At 56.5% G+C, this 17,545-nt stretch overlaps 3 protein-coding genes across 4 annotated transcripts; 2 read left to right on the forward strand and 1 right to left on the reverse strand.

Moving 5' to 3' along the window:
• Positions 1–481: 481 nt before the first annotated feature.
• AK2 (adenylate kinase 2) lies at positions 482–7,379 on the reverse strand. Of its 2 annotated transcripts, XM_041460820.1 has the most exons (7): positions 7,223–7,379; positions 6,699–6,824; positions 4,818–4,928; positions 4,622–4,716; positions 3,982–4,054; positions 3,248–3,443; positions 482–1,297 (listed from the first exon to the last, which is right to left on the reverse strand). In XM_041460820.1, exons 1-7 carry the CDS (start codon positions 7,334–7,336, stop codon positions 1,290–1,292), a joined length of 723 nt encoding a protein of 240 aa, XP_041316754.1. In that variant the 5' UTR covers positions 7,337–7,379; the 3' UTR covers positions 482–1,289. The 2 variants fall into 2 exon arrangements, with proteins under 2 accessions (XP_041316754.1, XP_041316753.1); XM_041460819.1 differs by lacking the exon at positions 482–1,297 and having other exon boundaries at positions 2,377–3,443.
• Positions 7,380–8,550: 1,171 nt separating this feature from the next.
• AZIN2 (antizyme inhibitor 2) lies at positions 8,551–15,666 on the forward strand. The gene is made up of 11 exons (XM_041460846.1): positions 8,551–8,677; positions 9,210–9,312; positions 10,375–10,549; positions 10,631–10,804; positions 11,540–11,712; positions 12,138–12,269; positions 12,520–12,685; positions 12,807–12,969; positions 14,005–14,117; positions 14,999–15,213; positions 15,502–15,666. Exons 3-11 carry the CDS (start codon positions 10,451–10,453, stop codon positions 15,641–15,643), a joined length of 1,377 nt encoding a protein of 458 aa, XP_041316780.1. The 5' UTR covers positions 8,551–8,677; positions 9,210–9,312; positions 10,375–10,450; the 3' UTR covers positions 15,644–15,666.
• A 544-nt stretch (positions 15,667–16,210) lies between these two features.
• NDUFS5 (NADH:ubiquinone oxidoreductase subunit S5) lies at positions 16,211–17,404 on the forward strand. The gene is made up of 2 exons (XM_041460845.1): positions 16,211–16,549; positions 17,177–17,404. Exons 1-2 carry the CDS (start codon positions 16,334–16,336, stop codon positions 17,279–17,281), a joined length of 321 nt encoding a protein of 106 aa, XP_041316779.1. The 5' UTR covers positions 16,211–16,333; the 3' UTR covers positions 17,282–17,404.
• The last annotated feature ends 141 nt before the right edge of the window (positions 17,405–17,545 follow it).

The raw sequence follows: 17,545 nt of genomic DNA on the forward strand, positions 1-17,545 counted from the left end.
AGAATTTTCCCTGTGAATTTAGGGAGAGGAAAGGATGCAGCAAAGTATGAAAGGCAGAAACAGAAGACACAATAATGTGGCTTCCAGTTGCTGCAGGAAGAAAGAAGGAAATAACATCAGCTCCTCCACACACTGGAGATTCAAAGGGAGGAGGAAAAAAAGGGATTACATCAGTTAAAATGCTGCAAGGAGCTCTGGACAGAGAGGATACACAGGGGCTCGGTGCTTTCAGCCTCACACAGGAAGAGACAGGAGAGAGAACCAGCAAAAAAACCACCATTGCTATGGTGATCTAAAGCATTGGACACACTCAGCAAGGAGAAGAGATAAAAGGAATTACAAGCTACATTTCCAGCTGCACAGAACATCCTTGAGATAGGATCAGGCCCCAGGATCCACCCAGCTCAATTGTTAGTTGATGCTGTCATCTGCCTCCTCATCCTCCACGCTGTCTGCAGGTCAAAGAGGACACAGCACCAGATACAAATGTAAAGGGGTTATTTTATTATTGATTCAGAGGTTAGACAAGGCACCATTTGATCTAAAAAGAAATGCAAAAAACAAACCCAATTAAGTGTTATTTTTGCAGGCAATTAAGAAAAGTCTCTTTTGCATTTCTTCAGCATTGTGTGAATTCCAGCTTGGTCATGATCACAGAAAAGCCACCCCATTCCCAAGTAAGGCAGGTTTGGACTAGAGCCACAGCCCCTCTGTTCAGCAGCAGAGAATCCTTGAGAAGTCTTTTGCCAGGGTTTAGGAATGCAGCAGAACAAGAAAAACAGAACTTCCAGGAAAAGACCATGGCATCTCTTTTTCCTTTCCATTTCACACTTGATGAATCATTTGTTTGTTTTGGTCCTCGCTGATAGGAAACAACTTTAGAAAAAAATCACAGCAAACCTTTCAGTGGCCTCAGAGTACCAAGAGCCCACGAGACAAGCCCTGAAAGTCCTGGAGAAGCCTGGAGTAACATCTAGCCCTGCCCTCCAACAGGTCAAGGACCTGCAGCTGATCACTGAGAGATGTTTCCCTCTCCACAGTTGTTTTGCCTCCACAAACATGATTTCTAAGGAGAAGGCTGCCTCCTCTTCACAATGATTCTGCCAAATAAGAAATCCAACCAAAACCCAACCAAATCAGCCCCCCAACCCCTTGTTTAGCACCTCCTTCCCCCCCTCCCAGCAGTCATACCCCCCTCCCAGCTGCCCTCCCTGCACCCAGAGAAGGGCTGCAATGGGTGATGTAGCAGAGTGTGCAGCGTTTGGTGGTGTCTCATCTGCTTGATGGAGTCACTCAGCTGGAATAAATGGGAACAGAGAGAAAAAAAAATATTTAGGGAAAAACAAACAAACAAAATTAAGCATGGTTTATGGTTAAAAAAAAAAAAAAAAAGCTGGTGAGCTGGATGGGAAGAGAGCACAAGGGAGGAAAGGAGTGAAGAGTGGGGGAACATCTTGCTCTTGCTGTAGAGTAAAATCTTGACCAAATCCAGGAATGCCAACTGGCTGGGAACCCTTCCCAGAGTGTAGGGGGCTGCACTCTCCCTTTGGCTCTCAGAATAAAAGCTGCTTCCACACGACTTCTTTAGTCACCAAGATGCCAGGGCTGCTGTAACCCACACACTTTCCCACTCCCTGGGGCACAGCAGTCTTGTCCTAAATGCTATCCCAACATCCCAGCACTCCAACTCCAGGTTATCCTTCCACAGGAAACCCAGAGGCAGAGCAAGGGCTGTCTGGGAGTCCCAGGGGACAACAGGCTGCTGGCAAAACCAGCCCTGTTTACTGTCAGAGCCTTTCTCCTCACTCACGTGCTTTCTAGAGCAACAAATCCACTGCTTTTGGTTCCCAGTTTGCTGGAAGGGAAGAGGTTCTGTCCCTGGAAAGGATGTGTGAGGACAGAGAGGGGATTGTCAGGCAAAAGAGAAATTATCAAGGAAAAGAGCAAGGGATTCCTGAGGATTAAACATCTGCTCTGGCCACAGAGCTCACGGCAGCTCAGTGCACAGGATGGAGTGGGCCATTCCCAGAGAGAGAGAGAGAGGAGGATACTCAGTAACACTCAATCAGTAAACACACATGGAATGCCAAAGGACAAAGTTTCATCTGGGCCAATCCATATTTACAGCAGGGTCCTCTAGGAAGGGCTGGAATCCCTCATGGCCAAAGGTCAGTGCCAGCCCTGCAGTGTCACCACACAGCAGCACAATGCCCTGGAAAGGCTCTGAGCACACACAGTGTCCTCAAACACAGCCTGACAGAGCTGCTGGATTTGCTCAAGAAACAGGAACATTTCCATGAGCTCATAACGAAGGTCGTTAGCTCAAGGGCACATGGAGCCAGTGGTTAATAACGCTGCCTCTCGAGCCTTGAGAAATCATTTGTTTTGCAATAAGGCTTTATTATATTTAGACTTTGGGATCAGGAGAAGCTCAACACATCTTCCTCTCCTTGGTCAAAACCAAGGCAAGAGTGAAGAGTTAAAACCCAAGTCCTTTTCTTATCCTCAGGACATCCCAACCTGCCACACAGTAACTGTCAGACTCTGACCACAGATTTCACATTAAAAAGAAGCACCTCACTAAATTGCTATAAATCCCACAAATAAATAAAGGTTGAAACCCCCCACCCTCTTTCTGCCCACCAAGTGCCATCAGAACAAGAACCTGCTACCCCACAGGGAATAAAACACATACAAGGAGAACACATCATCACCCAGCCCCGAGCAGCAGCCAGGCTGTCCCTCAGGCTGCTCCCACACACAGAGCAACCCCAGGTTTCAATCCTCCAGCTTCACATCTCCTGGGAAATCCTTCCCCCACATCCCCAACCTTCTCCAAGGCCCCTGTGGGGTAGCTAGGAGGAGCTGGAAGTACAGTTCTTTTCAGAGAGGAGCATTTCTAGGATGAAACAAAAGCTTTTTGAGCCAAAGGAGTGCAGAGCCCATTTCGGGCAGCCGGAGCCTGGGCTCGCTGCGGCCTCTAGAGGCCAAAATCCCAACATCTACACACAGACTGACGTTCACATACAGCCACATCGAGACCGTTAACAGCTCGTTTAATTAAATTAAAGAATTAGCACAGCCCTGCCTTGGGCTGCACCACCTCATTCCTTCCCCTTCTACTCTGCTCAGCTCTTCACCCTCCTTGACCCCAGAGAGACAGAGACAGAGAAAGAGAGAGGAAAAAAAAAAAAAAGAGAACCCTATCCTGGGACGGAGCTTTAAATGAACATAACCAGGTCTTTACATGTTGCTTTCGTGAAGGCTGCCAGGATGCTGGCAAACACCACGTCGGGGGACTGGGAGGCATCCACGGCTGTATGGATCCCTCTCTTGCTGTAGTAGGACACCAGGGGGGAGGTCTGGGTGTGATAGGCCTTCAGCCGGGTTTTCAGGGCCGTTTCGTTATCGTCCGAGCGGCGGATCAGGGGCTCTCCAGTGACCTGGGAGAAGCAAGGGGACAGTCTCCAGCGAGCTGCAGCCTGGCATGCTCCCCCCTTCTCCCCTCCTCCTCCAGGGTGGTGCTGCAGAGGAGATGGAGCGAACCCAGGGCAGCCAGAACAAGTCCCAGAGCAGTCATTGAAGAGAGAAGGGCTCAGCACAGTGGTCTTTTTCCCCACACACCACTCTGCTTGCTAAAAGGAGCCTCGAGACCAGGCACCAGCCACAGCTGCTCCCCAGGATGGAAACCAGCACAACTTGAGCTGTGGACAGAGTCCAACAAGTTCAGAGGTTGGCAGAGCCTGGGCCAGCTCTGCAGACTGGCCATGCCCTTCATCCAATCCATCCATCCATCCCTCCAGGCCTCGCTCCCCGCAGTGCCGTCGGCTCAGGCTGCCCAAGCAGCTCCCCACGCTCCCCAGAAAGCCAGGACAAGAAGGTGTAAGAGAAGGATAGAAATGAGTTTTTTCCAGGGAGAGACTGCAAAGCATCAGCTAAACCCAAAGCAAGGTAAGCTGGCAGCCTTGGGAGCTCACATACATCATCCTTCATGTGCTCTTTCGGGGGTCTGAACTCCTCGTGATACGAGCGGCCACTCGCTGGGTGAATCAGCCTGAGACAGAAAAGAAATGTCAGAAAAGAAGTGTCAGGAAAGCAGCTGGTCAGGACAAGATCTCCTGAACCTGCCACTCATCAGCACAGAAACATCTGCCACAGCAACACTATGAGCCTTTCACTTGTAAGAAAATTCTCTCCAGTTATTTCTGTACCAAGGGCCTCTTCAGTTTGGAAAAGCAGCTGTGCTGGGAGATGGAGAAGGGGAGTTTTACATCCTGCTCTGCTGGGAAAGGGGTCTGGAAAACAGTGCAAGAGAACACACTCTGACCCTGGAGGAAGTTTACTGGTGCCCAAATGTATTCAGTGTCCTGGGTAAGGGAGCAATAGCTTTGGAGAAGGGAGAAGTTACAGAGTGAGCTGAGATTTTCTATAGAAATCCCTGATTTACAGGGCAAGGAAGGTGCTTGGCTCAAGGCTGGCCCAGGCATAGGGCAGAAATAGAGACCAGCAGCACAGCCAGCCTTAAGCACCACGAGGACAACCTGGGATCTGAAATGAGGATGCTCTTCCATGGACTAGGAAATCCCAGGCCGTGCACTGAGCCCTGGGAGAGAAGGATTACCGTCCCGTGATCCTCCGGATCAGCAAGGAGTCAGGGATGCTGAACTCAATGACGGAGTCGAGCTTCTCCCTCCTCTTCTCCAGGAGCTCATCCAGCTGCAACAGCAAACACCCACCTCAGAGGGGCTGGGGGAGCAGGGACCCCTGGGTTTGAGGGAAGGGGTGCTGGAGCAGCCCCCGAGCAGGGGCTCCCATACCATCTCTGCCTGTTTCACTGTGCGTGGGAAGCCGTCCAGGAGGAACCCGTTCTTGCAGGGAGGGGAGTCCAGGTTGTTCTCAATCAGCTCCACCACCATCTCATCACTCACCTGCAGAGATGAGACAGGTATGCTGTCAGGAAGGACACTCTGAATTTACACACCCATCTGGACAGGGTGGGATTTTTGGAGTTGTCTTGTGCAGGGCCAAGGGTTGGGCTCAAAAATTCTTGTGCGTCTCTTTCAATTCTTGTGTGTCAGGATATTATGTGATTCCATAATTCGTGTCAATGCTCAGGCTGCCTGTTCAGGCCTGCCCACATCAGGGCAGCACTCCCTGCAACACCAGGGCATAGGCAATGCCACATTTCACTCCAGGGACACTCCAGCCTCCGCAGGGACTTGGACCAGCACTGTAACCTCACTGTTACAAAGGTTGCTGTATCGCAAGGAAGGCTGTCAGCTCAAACTCCTTAGATTATTATTTTTTTTTGAACCAATTCACAATACAAAGTATCAACATAACCTTGATTTCCTGTTACTTTGTACCTTCACCTACACATCCACGTCGGGAGGCAGGCCTGGGCAGGAAGGGCAGAGCAGGCGAGTTGCTCATTGACTCCCATAAACCTCATAAGAAGGTAAAAGCCCAAGAGTTGCTGACAAGCTCTGCCTTCACTGGGTAGTTTTTCCCCAGCTAACAATCTCAGCATACCACTGGGATTAGTGCCTTTTCCAACAATAACTGCTTCTTTGGGAGCAGCTCTCCTCAGCAGAGCTGTTTTCTCCAGCACACACAGCTGGGACCCAGCAGGATTGGGGACCAGGCTGTCACAACACACAAACAACAACCCTGCAGGCAGGGGAAGTAAGCAACAAGTCACTTCTGTGCCTTCCTGATTACACCCTTTGGAGAAAAAAGATCCTGAGCATAAAGCCCATCCTGAAATTCTGCGTGCTCCCAGCTGAGTTATCAGAGAGCTGTGGGATGTGCCTGTGGAGCAGCCTGGAGCTGCCTGCCACACACAAACACACGTGGCAGATACCACCAGCCTGGCCAGATAACGTCCCTATCTTTCATAACCAGCTGGGTATTGCAGGCTCGGTGTTGCAATGAGCTCTGAGCAGAAGTGAGATAAGGCAGCTCTCCCCATCTGGGGCCTGCAGATTCTCCCTGGGGTGTTACGAGCCCGTGGCAGCCACAGGGATGCTGAGATCTGCCCCACACTGGGGCAAGTCACTGCAATTTGTGGTCCCTTGAGTTTCCCTGAGATATTTCAGTCATTAGGATAAGATAATGAGACCCTCAGAAAATGAATGTCAGAGATTCTAACTCATATCCCTTGAGAATCCAAAGTGTCTCTCTCACACAGCAGCAGCTGTAACTACCACAGCAACACCTTTAGGTCTATTTTCACCTCACAGTTACAGGTGAATCGAGCTTATGCAAGAGCTGAGATGCAGATGAACCCTCTGAAGTGATACCTGGAGCTCAGGTATCAAGTGAAGAGACACAGGAGCCACAAAGCACAGCTGTAACATCCTGCAGCTCCAAGGATAAACTGTGACCTCAGTGTTCAGGAGCCAGAAAATTATGAGCCAGAAAATTACCAGCCAGACTGCACCCCCTAAAAGATAAAATCAACCCAGGGCCACAGGCTGCTGGTAAGCAAACAGTAATTTCGAAGAGGAATGATGTTTGTATAGGATGCTTCTCCTGCAGGGTGACAGTAGCAAAGCCCCCACCCCATCCCTACCTTCACCCTGCAATCTGCATTCGTACACTAATTAGAGAATTCTAATTAGGAGATGGATTTTGTCTGCTCTCATTCCAGAAGCCACCAGCCCGTATCCCCTCCCAGCACATTCCCCGTGACCCACCAGCTTCCCCGAATCCATCGTCTCCTTGAGCCGCTTGCCCAGCTCGGAGCCCGAGGCCACCATGGCCCGCAGCATGTCGCCGGTAGCCAGGTGGCACACGCAGTAGGTCTCGGCCAGCTTCGGGGCCTGCGGAAGAGGACAGAGGTGAGACCGGCCCTCGGAGGCTGAGGCTCCCCGGCCCGGCGGGGCCTCGTCCCCTTGTCGCGACAGCCGGACGGTCGTTGACCGGCCAGCACGTGGCAGGGCCCGGCACGGAGCCCCGGAGCTCAGCGACACCGGCTCCGGGACAAAGGGAACGGGGACAAAGAGCCCCGGCGAGCGGGCCCCTGGAGGCGGGACACGACCGAGCCCCCGCGGAAGGGAGAGCCGGGGCCCCACCAACACACCGCACACCCCGATCCCTCACGGGCACCCCAAGGCCGGACAGCCGCGTCCCTCCACGCGGGGTCACACGCTGAGCGCCGGGAGCGGGGAAAGCCGGGCGGGCCGGTCCCGCCGGCCGCTCCCGCTCGCATCGCCCTCACCTGCGTGCCCTTGCCGGCGCCGGGCGGGCCCAGCAGCACGGCGCGGATGCCGTGGCGGATCCCCGCGGCCGGGGCCTGCCCGCGGCCGCCCCCGGCCTGCGCGCTCGGAGCCATGGCCGCCGCCGACTGCGCGCCCGCCCGCGCCTCGTGGGCGGGGACAGCGCCGCTGGGCGGGGATATGCAAATTAGAGGTGGTAATATGCAAAGCACACAGCGTGTTTTACACTGTGTGGGCGGGGTTATGAGTGATAGGCGTGGTTATGTGATGTGGGCGGGGCTTTGTGGCGCCACGTGGATCGCTCGGTGTCGCCGCGCTTGCCCCGAGCTGTCCCCGAGTCCGGGCGCTGCTGGGGCTCTGGGTCACTCAAGGAGGACATTGAGGTGCTGGGATATGCCCAGAGGAGGGTGGAGCACAAGTCTGATGGGAGCGGCTGAGAGAGCTGGGGCGGCTGAACCAGGAGAAAAGGAGGTTCAGGGGTGACCTTTTCTCTCTGCATCTACCTGAAAGGAGTTTGGAGCCAGGAGGGGGTAGGGCTTGCCTCCCAGGCAGCTGGTGGCAGGGCAAGAGGACACAGTCTTAAGCTACGCAAAGGGACAAGGTTGGATATTAGGAAGAATTTCTTCACGGGAAGATTAGACATTGGAACGGGCTGCTCAGGGTAGTGGAGTCACCACCCTTGGAAGTATTTAAGGAAAGACTGGATGTGGCACTTGGTGCTGTGGGCCAGTTAACACAGTGCTGTCTGGTCAGAATTGGACTTTGTGATCCCAGGGATCTTTTCCAGCCTAATTGATCCAGTGATTCTGAGCTGTGGGATGGGCTCAGTGCCCTGCTCTGCGTGGGCTGTGCATCACAGCACTGCCCAGCGCATCCAGGAGGGGCTGGCACTGCAGGGCTCTGCATCTCTCTGTTCTCCCAGCCTCTCTGCATGGTCCCCACATCCCACACAGCACAGTCCAGCGCTGGTGATGGGCCAGAGCACAGGCAAAACCAGCCAGGATCCCACAGCAGACAAGAGCTGCCCTGGCCCTGGTTGCCAGGAGAGTCTGTGGCAAAGCCAAGACCACAGTGTTGAATACAGAAACCCAGGATAAGCTGGTCCTTCTCACTCCCCCATCAGTGGGGACAGCCACCCCTCCACAGACAGAATATTGGCTCCTTAGCAGCACATTTAACAAGAAGAGTTAAAAAATCCCTGCTGAGCCCATCCTGTTTGTGGCATGAAGCAGTGGCATCCAAGACCCGGGTCTCAGGGATCACACCGATGGATCTGCCCCTGGGGCATCGATGGATCTGCCCCTGGGGCACCCACCAAACCCAGCAGCAGCTCAGCAAGGGCAGGATCACTCCCTGCCATCTTCCCAACCACCTCCCCCTCTGCGGAGTCCCAGCCAAACTCCGCTCAGCCTTTAATCTGCAGGAAGCCTGCTTTCCCTGGCAGCAGCATTTCCCAGGTATTTCGGGCTCTCTTCGCCCCGAGGGTCCCCGTGCTCAGGATGTGGGAGGCAGGGCAGGGCTGGGGATGAGCTGCGGGGACTCGGTGAGAGCCCGGGGTGGCTGCAGGGGACAGCCCCAGCCTTGGGAGAGGGTGGGCGAGGAGGGGGAGCGTTCTCCAAAAGGGATGAAGGATGCTCAGAGGCGGCTCAGCCAATGGCGTGGCTGGATTTGGTTGTCATGGCTACGGTTGGGAGGCAGAGCAGGGAGGCAGTGCTGGGAGAGAAGGGGTGCAGGGCCCCCCCATCCTCTGCAGGGGCTCGGGGCAGGACAAACAGCCGGTTCATTCTCTTGGGAGAGCCATGGCAGAAGCTGTTTAAATGCTTTCCGAGGTAAGGAGGCTTTTTTCGGGGGGTGTGAGGGAGTGCTTTGCCTGGCACAGTGAGAAGCGAGCTGTAGAGTGCTGTGGTTGCTAATTTAGGGATGGGGGTGAAGGGCATTGTGCTGGCAGTGCCCCTCTCCTCTCTAAACCCCTGCACTGCTTCTCCCCAGAGACCCCGGACCCCCAGGCACAGCTACACCTCGGGCTGCTGCAGGAGCTCAGCCTTCCTCGGGGAGCCCCCCTGACAGCCCCTGGAGGGACAGCTGGACCGTGGTAAGGAGGGGATGTCCGAGTTGTGACAGGAGTGACCCATTTAACCCCTTCCGTGCCTGACCAGGGTGGGCTGGCTGCTGTTTGGTGATGAGGACTGAAGGGTAAAGCTGGAGGAGTTGCTCTCCTTTCCTGCTTATGAAGCTCTAAGAGCTTCAAAACATGTTTTTTCATCCCATTCCCTGTCTCTGGAATTGGCTAGTGGTGCTTGCTCAATGCATTACAACACCCTGCTGCTCGTGGTCTTTCTCCCAGTGCCCCCTGGAATGCTGTCAGGAGGTCTCTGTGGGGAGGAGGGGGTGTGCAGCTCTGAGAAATGAAACCTCTGCCTCCTGCTCACTTCAAATCAGAGAGACCACGCTCCTGGAAGAGCCCTGGAGTTAGACCTGGATTATTGGAGTGGAAATGTTCCCTGCTAGCTCATCAGCTCCCTGGGTTATATGCCAGGCTGGATCCAGGGCAGGAGATTGTTAAAGCTCAGGGTGTGAGCTCAAAGCTAAAGCTCTGCTAGGATGAGCCAGAAAACTCCGTGCTGCTTAACTGTCCCCTTGTTCCACACCCTGTGTCATGGCAGAGCCATGGAACTGCATCCACGGCAGGGATCCAGGCTGTCCTGAGGCTGGAAGGTGTCAGTGAGTGCCCTGTGCTGTGCCTCCCTTGCCCTGGGGCTTTCCACTGGGTCCAGGAGCCCTCAGCTATTTGGGATCCATCAGGGATGCTCACCCCACTGAGCACTCAGCAGATCCAGCTGCTGTTCCAGGGCATGAAGGGGCCTGTCCTGGCCTGGAAAGGCATCTCTGCTCTTTGTGGTGCAGTTGGCTTTGTTGTTGACTGTGCTGGTGCCTGCTGATGGAGACGAGGCTGCTGTGTGCCAAAACAGAGCTCTGAACTGCAGAGAAATGTGTCTCCTCCCCCAGGGAAGATGCTGTAACCCACAGCAGGGCTCTGCTGAGCTGCTGGTTTGGAGCAGAGCAGCACAGAGCTCTGCCCTGGGCTGTGGGATGGCTGGTCCATGCTGATGGAGCTTCTGGACCCTTCCTCTAAATATTCCTTTCCTTTTTACAGCGTGTCTCGCCCTTAGAATCCACCCCCTACTCCAGGAGGCTTTAAAGGGGCATCCCCACACCCAGAAGGTCTCACCATGAACGGGTACTTGAACGAATCCAATTTCCTGATGGTGGAGGAGGGCTTCACCACCAGAGACCTCCTGGAGAACCTCCTGGGCGAGCTGTGCCAAGAGGTGAGGGCTGATGCTCTGCTGCTGCTGCTGCCTTTGGAAAAGGCACTCCTGGAGCTGCTGCTCACTCCAGCTGTCTCCTAGAGCGAGCAGCAGGCCTTCTTCGTGGCAGACCTTGGGGACATTGTGAAGAAGCACCTGCGTTTCCTGAAGGCCTTGCCCCGGGTGAAGCCCTATTTCCCACTTAAATGCAACGGCAGCGAAGGGGTGATCAGGCTGCTGGCAGAGCTGGGGGCAGGATTTGCCTGTGCCAACAAGGTAGGGGCTGTGGGAGGACAGCTCCAGGGGAAATGTTTGTGGGGGAGTGGCAGAGCTCACCCTCCTTTCCTAAGGCTCTGCTCTAGGTGACACTGGCAGGGGCAGAGTGTCCCTGTGCTGTCACAGCCCAGAAATCCTTGTCCCATCTGTGTTGTGACAGGGGCAGGAGTGACATTGGCAGGGGCAGAGTGTCCCTGTGCTGTCACAGCCCAGAAATCTTTGTCCCATCTGTGTTGTCCCTTTTGGCTGAAGCTCCTGTCCCCGGAGCTGCTGTCCTGGCTGGTGGCACAGCACATCCCTGGGGTGTCACTGCCACTGCTGTCCAACTCTTGGTGTCCTCAGGGCTGAGACTAAAGCCTTTTGCTCCCTCCTGCTTGTCATTTGCAACAGCCAGACTTCCAGGGAGGAGGCAAAATTGAATCAATTACTTTTATTTAATTAAACAGGACGAGAAAGGGCAAGAGTTGTCACAGCTCAGGCCAGGAGTCAGCCCCAGACCTGCTAGCCCCACTTGTCTCCTCTCCCATTCTCTGGTGTTTTTAAACCTGTCCATGCCAGGACAAAGTCCACTGTGATCCCTTTGAGCTCTGGTGGCTTTTCCCTGGAAAAGCCCAGGCTGCAACGCTGGCACTTCACCCTCCTCAGCACTGCAAGCTGGCCAAGACCCAGGGCTGCTGGCTGGTCCCCACCCAGCTCCTGGGGGGACCTGCTGCACGTGTCCCCTTCCCCCTGCAGGCAGAAATCACCCGGGTTCAAGGCATTGGGGTCCCACCAGACAGGATCTTCTACAGCAGCCCCTGCAAGCAGGTTGCCCACATCAGGTATGCAGCCACCCACGGGGTCAGGCTGATGGCCTTTGACAACGAGGTGGAGCTGAGCAAGGTGGCCAGGAGCCACCCCCGTGCCAGGTGGGTGTCTGGCAGTGCCACTGGAGTGGGTGCTGGAGGAGGGGATGGGCAGGGGGCTGTGGGGGGCGAGGGGAGGTTGTTCAAGGTGGGTGTTGGTCTCTTCCCCCGGGTGATAGCACAAGAGGAACTGCCTCAAGCTGTGCCAGGGGAAGTTTGGATTGGATATGGGGAAAAATTTGATCACTGAAGGGGTGACCAGGCAGTGGAACAGGCTGCCCAGGGAAGGGGTGGAATCACCATCTCTGGAAACATTAAACAAACTTGTAGGTGTGGTGCTCAGGGACGTGGTTTGGTGCTGGGCTTAATAGTTGGGGTTAATATTTGGACTCCGTGATCTTTGAGGGCTTCTCCAGCCCTCAAAGGCTTTTCCTTTCATGATCCTGTTATTCCAAGACCCCTGAACACAGCGTGCCTTTGCTTTGCAGGATGTTGTTGGGGATCTCTGCTGACTCCATCCCTGCTGCCCACCCAAGCATGACCTTTGGGAGCACGCTGAAATCCTGCCGGCACCTGCTGGAGACAGCGAAGGAGCAGGCTGTGGAGGTGGTGGGCATCAGGTACAGCCCTGGCCTTCTTCCCTAGGGCTGTCAGCCCTTCTCCATCAGGATCTGGGGAGCTCTGCCCTGGGGGTGAGCTGAAGGCAGCATTTGAGCTTGTTGGGGCCAATTTGGGGCAGTTGGACCCCAGGAAAGGCTCTGTGGGGCTCGGCATGGTGTGTGGGAAGCTGTGTGAGTGACAACCCCAGCGCTGTGTCCCCTCTGCTCTGGGGGGGATCAAACCCTGCTGAGATGAGGTCTGTGCCCTCAGCTTCCACCTCGGGAGCCGTGGGCTGGAGCCCCAGGCCTGGCCCCAGGCTGTGGCCACAGCACAGCTGGTGTGTGACATGGGCACGGAGCTGGGACACCACATGCACCTCCTGGACATTGGGGGGGGATTCCCTGCCACTGAGGACGCCAGAGCCCCGCTGGAAGAGGTACAAACCTCCAACACCTGCCCTCAGCAGGCAGAGAATGAGCTTGGAAGCTCTCCCTGGCTTTGGCTCTCTGCAGAGCTCCCTCCTAACCAAGAGGAAGGTTCTTTTCCTTCCCTCACAGATTGCTGCTGGGATAAACTCTGCCCTGGATTTGTACTTCCCCGAGGGCAGTGGGGTGGACATTATTGCCAGGCCTGGGCGTTACTATGTCACCTCTGCCTTCACCTTGGCTGTCAGCATCACTGCCTTGGAGGAGATCCCCGTGGAGCAGCCTGGCTCTGATGGTAGGTGTGACAGCAGGGTGTGTGTCCCCTGTGTCCTTGAGCCCCCTGAGCCCTGTCCCTGCTCCCTGATGTGTCCCCTGTGTCCCTGAACCCTCTCCCTGCACCCCAATGTGTCCCCTCTGTCCCTGAGCCCTCTCCCCACTCCCTGATGTGTCCCCTGTGTCCCTGAGCTCTCTCCCCACTCCTTTATGTGTTCCCTGTGTCCCTGAGCCCCCCTGAGCCCTCTCCCTGTTCTCTGATGTGTCCCCTCTGTCCCTGAGCCCTCTCCCTGTTCCCCAACGTGTCCCCTGTGTCCCTGAGCCCCCTGAGCCCTCTCCCCACTCCCTGATGTGTCCCCTCTGTCCCTAAGCCCCTCTGAACCCTCTCCTCACTCCCTGATGTGTCCCCTGTGTCCCTGAGCCCTCTGAACCCTCTCCTCACTCCATTATGTGTCCCCTCTGTCCCTGAGCCCCCCTGAGCCCTCTCCCCACTCCCTGATGTGTTCCCTCTGTCCCTGAGCCTCCCTGAACCCTCTCCCTCTTTTCCAATGTGTCCCCTGTGTCCCTGAGCCCCCTGAGCCCTCTCCCCACTCCCTGATGTGTCCCCTCTGTCCCTAAGCCACTCTGAACCCTCTCCTCACTCCCTGATCTGTCCCCTGTGTCCCTGAGCCCTCTGAACCCTCTCCTCACTCCATTATGTGTCCCCTCTGTCCCTGAGCCCCCCTGAGCCCTCTCCTCATTCCATGATGTGTTCCCTCTGTCCCTGAGACCCCTGAACCCTCTCCCTCTTTTCCAATGTGTCCCCTGTGTCCCTGAGCCCTCTCCCCACTCCCTGCTGTGTCCCCTCTGTCCCTGAGACACCTGAACCCTCTCCCTCTTTTCCAATGTGTCTCCTCTGTCCCTGAGCCCTCTCCCTGTTCCCCAACGTGTCCCCTGTGTCCCTGAGCCCTCTCCCCACTCCATGATGTGTCCCCTCTGTCCCTGAGCCCTCTCCCTGTTCCCCAACGTGTCCCCCGTGTCCCTGAGCCCCCTGAGCCCTCTCCCCCGTCCCTTGCAGAGGAAGAGTGTGGCAGCAAGAAGAGCCTGGTCTATCACCTCAGTGATGGCATCTATGGTGCCTTCAGCTGCCTCCTGTTCGACAGCCCCTGCCCCAGGCCTCGGCTGCACAAGGTGAGGGGCTCACCTGGCCCGGGGTGTCCCTCACACTGGCTCAGCCACCTCCCTGCCACTGGGGGAAGCTGCACTGAGTCCTTGGGGTTCACTTTGGGGGTGACTGTGCCGTTGGGACATGGGAAAGACCCATGAGAGGGGGATAACAAACCGCGTGGTGTAAAATATTCAGTGCAATACAAAGAATACTCAGTGCAAATCCCCAGTTGTCAGAGCCCAAGATGTTCTCCCTGATGGTCCTGGATGATCCAAGCCCCAGCCAGGGGGCTTTGAAGCCCTGGCAGGGAGGGTTCAGAGACCCTGGCATGCAGCCAAAGACCCCTGTGGCTTGGAGTTCACCAAATTACCACCTTTAGATGAAGAATTAAAGGTCACAAAAGTTTCTATAACATAGCAGTAGTTGTCACGGGGTGAAAGGTGAAATTTTAAAGAATTTTACTATGGGGGTCCAGGGGGCAAAATGGAGGGATTTGGGCATTGTCCTGTTCTTCTCCCTTCTTCTTCCTAGCCTCCATCTTCTTTGGGATTGGTGTAGAGTAGAAAGTCACTTTCTGACATAGGTGATAGGTGTGGGAACACAACTGTGAATATCAAATACATAGTTTATAGTATAAAAGACAACACCAGCCCCGTGGGCGGGCAGTGTGCCTCAGACTGACCTGCAGAACAGATCTCAGCAGGCCAGACAGAAAATGTTTTAGACAAAAAAATAATAAACAACCTTGAGAAACGCGAGCCGAAGACTCCTGATCCCTTCTTCGACAGCTGGGCTGGGGAAAAGAGACTTTTTAACACACCTCAACCAGAGGGAATCTCCAAAAAACAACAGCTAAATAAACCATTTAGTGCAATATAACACTCATGCTGTGTTTTTGCTGCAGAGACCGTGCCCAGAGCAGCCCTGGCACAGCTGCAGCCTGCGGGGCCCGCGGGGGCACGGCGAGGATCGCATCGCCGAGGGGCTGCAGCTGCCCCAGCTGCACGTGGGGGACTGGCTGCTTTTTGGGGACATGGGAGCCTACACCATGCCAGCATCATCCCTGCTCACAGCTGGTCCCCAAGCACGGGTCACCTACGCCATGTCCCGCATGGCCTGGTAAGGGATGGGCAGGGTGGGAGGGCAGGGGGGCGTTCCGTGGGAGGTGTTGGCTTCTCTTCCACCTGGCTTCTGAGTCCTAGAACTTGGAAATTCATGGTCCCAGAGGGAAAAATACTATTTAAAAAAAAAATTTATCAAACTTGAGGCGGTTTTTCACCGGAGAAAAGAGAGGCAGCTCACCTCTGGCTGTCGTTCTGGGGGACAGGAGAGCCCTGGAGGGTCCCCATCCCATTCTCAAGGGGCTGCTCCTTCCCCTGGCTCCCCCTCGGGTGTCTCCCCTTGCAGGAAAGCCATCCAGCTCTTCCAGGGAAAGCCACCCCAGACAGAAGATGACCGTGAGAGCCTCTGCACGCCCCTGTCCTGCGGCTGGGAGATGGCAGAGACGCTTTGTGTCACCCCTGTCTTCGCTCCAGCTGGCATCATCTGAGCAGCTCTGGGGAAGGAGCCACAGTGGGAAAGGTCCTGTGGGGGTACTGGCAGGGTTTTTGGGAGTGGTGGGCATCACTGGTTTGGGCTCTGTTTTTGGGAGTGGTGGGCATCACTGGTTTGGGCTCTGTTTTTGGGAGTGGTGGGTGTCACTGGTAGCCAAGGGTGGCTTCAGGGGTCGGGGGAGGAAGCCCCTGGTCCTTCCCACCCTGTGCCAGGAACTGGGAGAACTGGGGGGCACTGGGAGAGCTGGAGGCACTGGGGGCACTGGGATGGCACTGGGAGCACTAGGAGAGCACTGGAAGGGCACTGGGAGGGCACTGGGAGCACTGGAAGGGCACTGGGAGCACTGGGAGGGCACTGGGAGCACTGGGAGCACTGGGAGGTCACTGGGAGCACTGGGAGCACCGGGAGAGCCTTGAGCGCCGTGGCCGCCAGGGGGCGCTGGGGCGCGGCGTGCAGCGAGTCCTCCGATCCGCCAGGAGCGCTACAACACAGGGGCGGGGGCGCGCTGGTGCCGCTCTCCTCTCTGCCTCCGCCCAGCCGTAGAGCGCGGCACGGTGCCGCGCCGTCGGTTGCGCTTGACGGCGGCGGCGTCGCGAAAGGCCCGTGAAGGACGGCGGCGGGCCCGTGAGGGGGGGCGGCGGTGTCGGCGGCGCGACAGCGGCCGTGTCGCGACAGGAGCGCAGCCATGCCGTTCTGGGGCCTGCAGAAGCAGCTGGGCATCGATGTGGACAGCTTTCTGCTGCGGCAGAGCATGCCGCAGCCGCACGGCCAGGCCGCGGCCTGTCACGCCTTCGAGCGCGAGTGGGTGGAGTGCGGGCACGGGCTGGGCCAGACCCGCGCCCGGCGCGAGTGTCAGCTCGAGTACGAGGATTTCATGGAGTGCATGAAGCGCACCAAGCTGGTGGGTGAGCGGGGGGACACGGGGGGACACGGGGGGCGTGGGGGTCCCGACAAGGGGAGGCACCAGCGGCGGGCTGGGGGGACCCGAGGGGCTGGGTCAGGCTGGGGAGGGGGGCGCAGGGGCCTGGCCGTGCTCTGGGGGAGGTTTGAGGGCTCCAGCTCAGGGTGGGAGCGCTGCCTGCTCGTTCCCAGCCTGAGGGGGGGTCTGGCCCCGCAGCAGCCCCTTCCCCCGGGCTGTGGGGGCTGCAGGAGCCCGGGGACGCTGCGGCTGCCCCGCTCCTGGGAAAGTTCCAGGCCGGCTTGGAGCTCAGTGGGAGGTGTCCTGCCCACGGGGGTGGGACTGGGTGGGATTTTAGCTCCCTCCCAATCAAACCGTTCCGTGTTTTGGGGCAGCGTGGAGCAGATCTTTGTCCCTGCCCCCAGCAGCGTCCACATCCAGGATAAAATCCTGCTCAGGAAACGGGGCTGGAAACCCAAACCTCATCAGTACAGAGCATCCTGAAAGCCCCAAAATCTTTGAGAAGAGCCTCAAGCTCGAGTGAGGAGCCCCAGGGCGGGGTTGGTGTGGGCTCCACCTGTCCTGGGGACCCCCTGAGACCCCCCTGAGACCCCCCTGTGTCCCTGGCAGACCCAACGGCTCCGGATCATCTTGGAGCAGCGGGACAAGATGATCAAGCAGGGGAAGTACACACCCCCCGAGCACCACATGGGCAAGGAGGAGCCCAGGCCGTGATTCCCTCTGGAATTCCTCTTGGAAGAGACCCCGCAGAGCTCGGGGCAGGGGCCCTGCTGTGGCTGGAGGGGAGCAGCCTCAGGCTGGGCATTGCTGGGGCAGTAAACATCCCTTTGGAATGTCTCCTTGCCTCTGTCTTGTGTCTTTTTTTGGGGGTAAAACACCTCTTTTCCACGCGGATTCACAGTGGGAGTGCATGGATTTAGGATCTCCCCTGTCTTTTCAGTGTGTGGGAGGCAGATTTCCTCCCTGAGGGCTTTGGAA

This window comes from Pyrgilauda ruficollis, unplaced genomic scaffold (assembly GCF_017590135.1).
Source record: "Pyrgilauda ruficollis isolate IOZ18807 unplaced genomic scaffold, ASM1759013v1 scaffold149, whole genome shotgun sequence".
NCBI lineage: Eukaryota > Metazoa > Chordata > Aves > Passeriformes > Passeridae > Pyrgilauda > Pyrgilauda ruficollis.

What these genes read in the sequence shown, in the direction of transcription:
- AK2 (XM_041460819.1), bottom strand. Translation starts at nt 7,336, where the DNA reads ATGGCTCCGAGCGCGCAGGCCGGGGGCGGCCGCGGGCAGGCCCCGGCC. An exon ending in ATCCGGAGGATCACGGGACG is followed by an intron (nt 4,055 to 4,621) that starts GTAATCCTTCTC and finishes TTTCTGTCTCAG; the next exon opens with GCTGATTCACCCAGCGAGTG. An exon ending in AAGAGCACATGAAGGATGAT is followed by an intron (nt 3,444 to 3,981) that starts GTATGTGAGCTC and finishes TGCTTCTCCCAG; the next exon opens with GTCACTGGAGAGCCCCTGAT.
- AZIN2 (XM_041460846.1), top strand. Translation starts at nt 10,451, where the DNA reads ATGAACGGGTACTTGAACGAATCCAATTTCCTGATGGTGGAGGAGGGC. An exon ending in GTGGAGGTGGTGGGCATCAG is followed by an intron (nt 12,270 to 12,519) that starts GTACAGCCCTGG and finishes CTGTGCCCTCAG; the next exon opens with CTTCCACCTCGGGAGCCGTG. An exon ending in CCAGGCCTCGGCTGCACAAG is followed by an intron (nt 14,118 to 14,998) that starts GTGAGGGGCTCA and finishes TTTTTGCTGCAG; the next exon opens with AGACCGTGCCCAGAGCAGCC.
- NDUFS5 (XM_041460845.1), top strand. Translation starts at nt 16,334, where the DNA reads ATGCCGTTCTGGGGCCTGCAGAAGCAGCTGGGCATCGATGTGGACAGC. An exon ending in GCATGAAGCGCACCAAGCTG is followed by an intron (nt 16,550 to 17,176) that starts GTGGGTGAGCGG and finishes TGTCCCTGGCAG; the next exon opens with ACCCAACGGCTCCGGATCAT.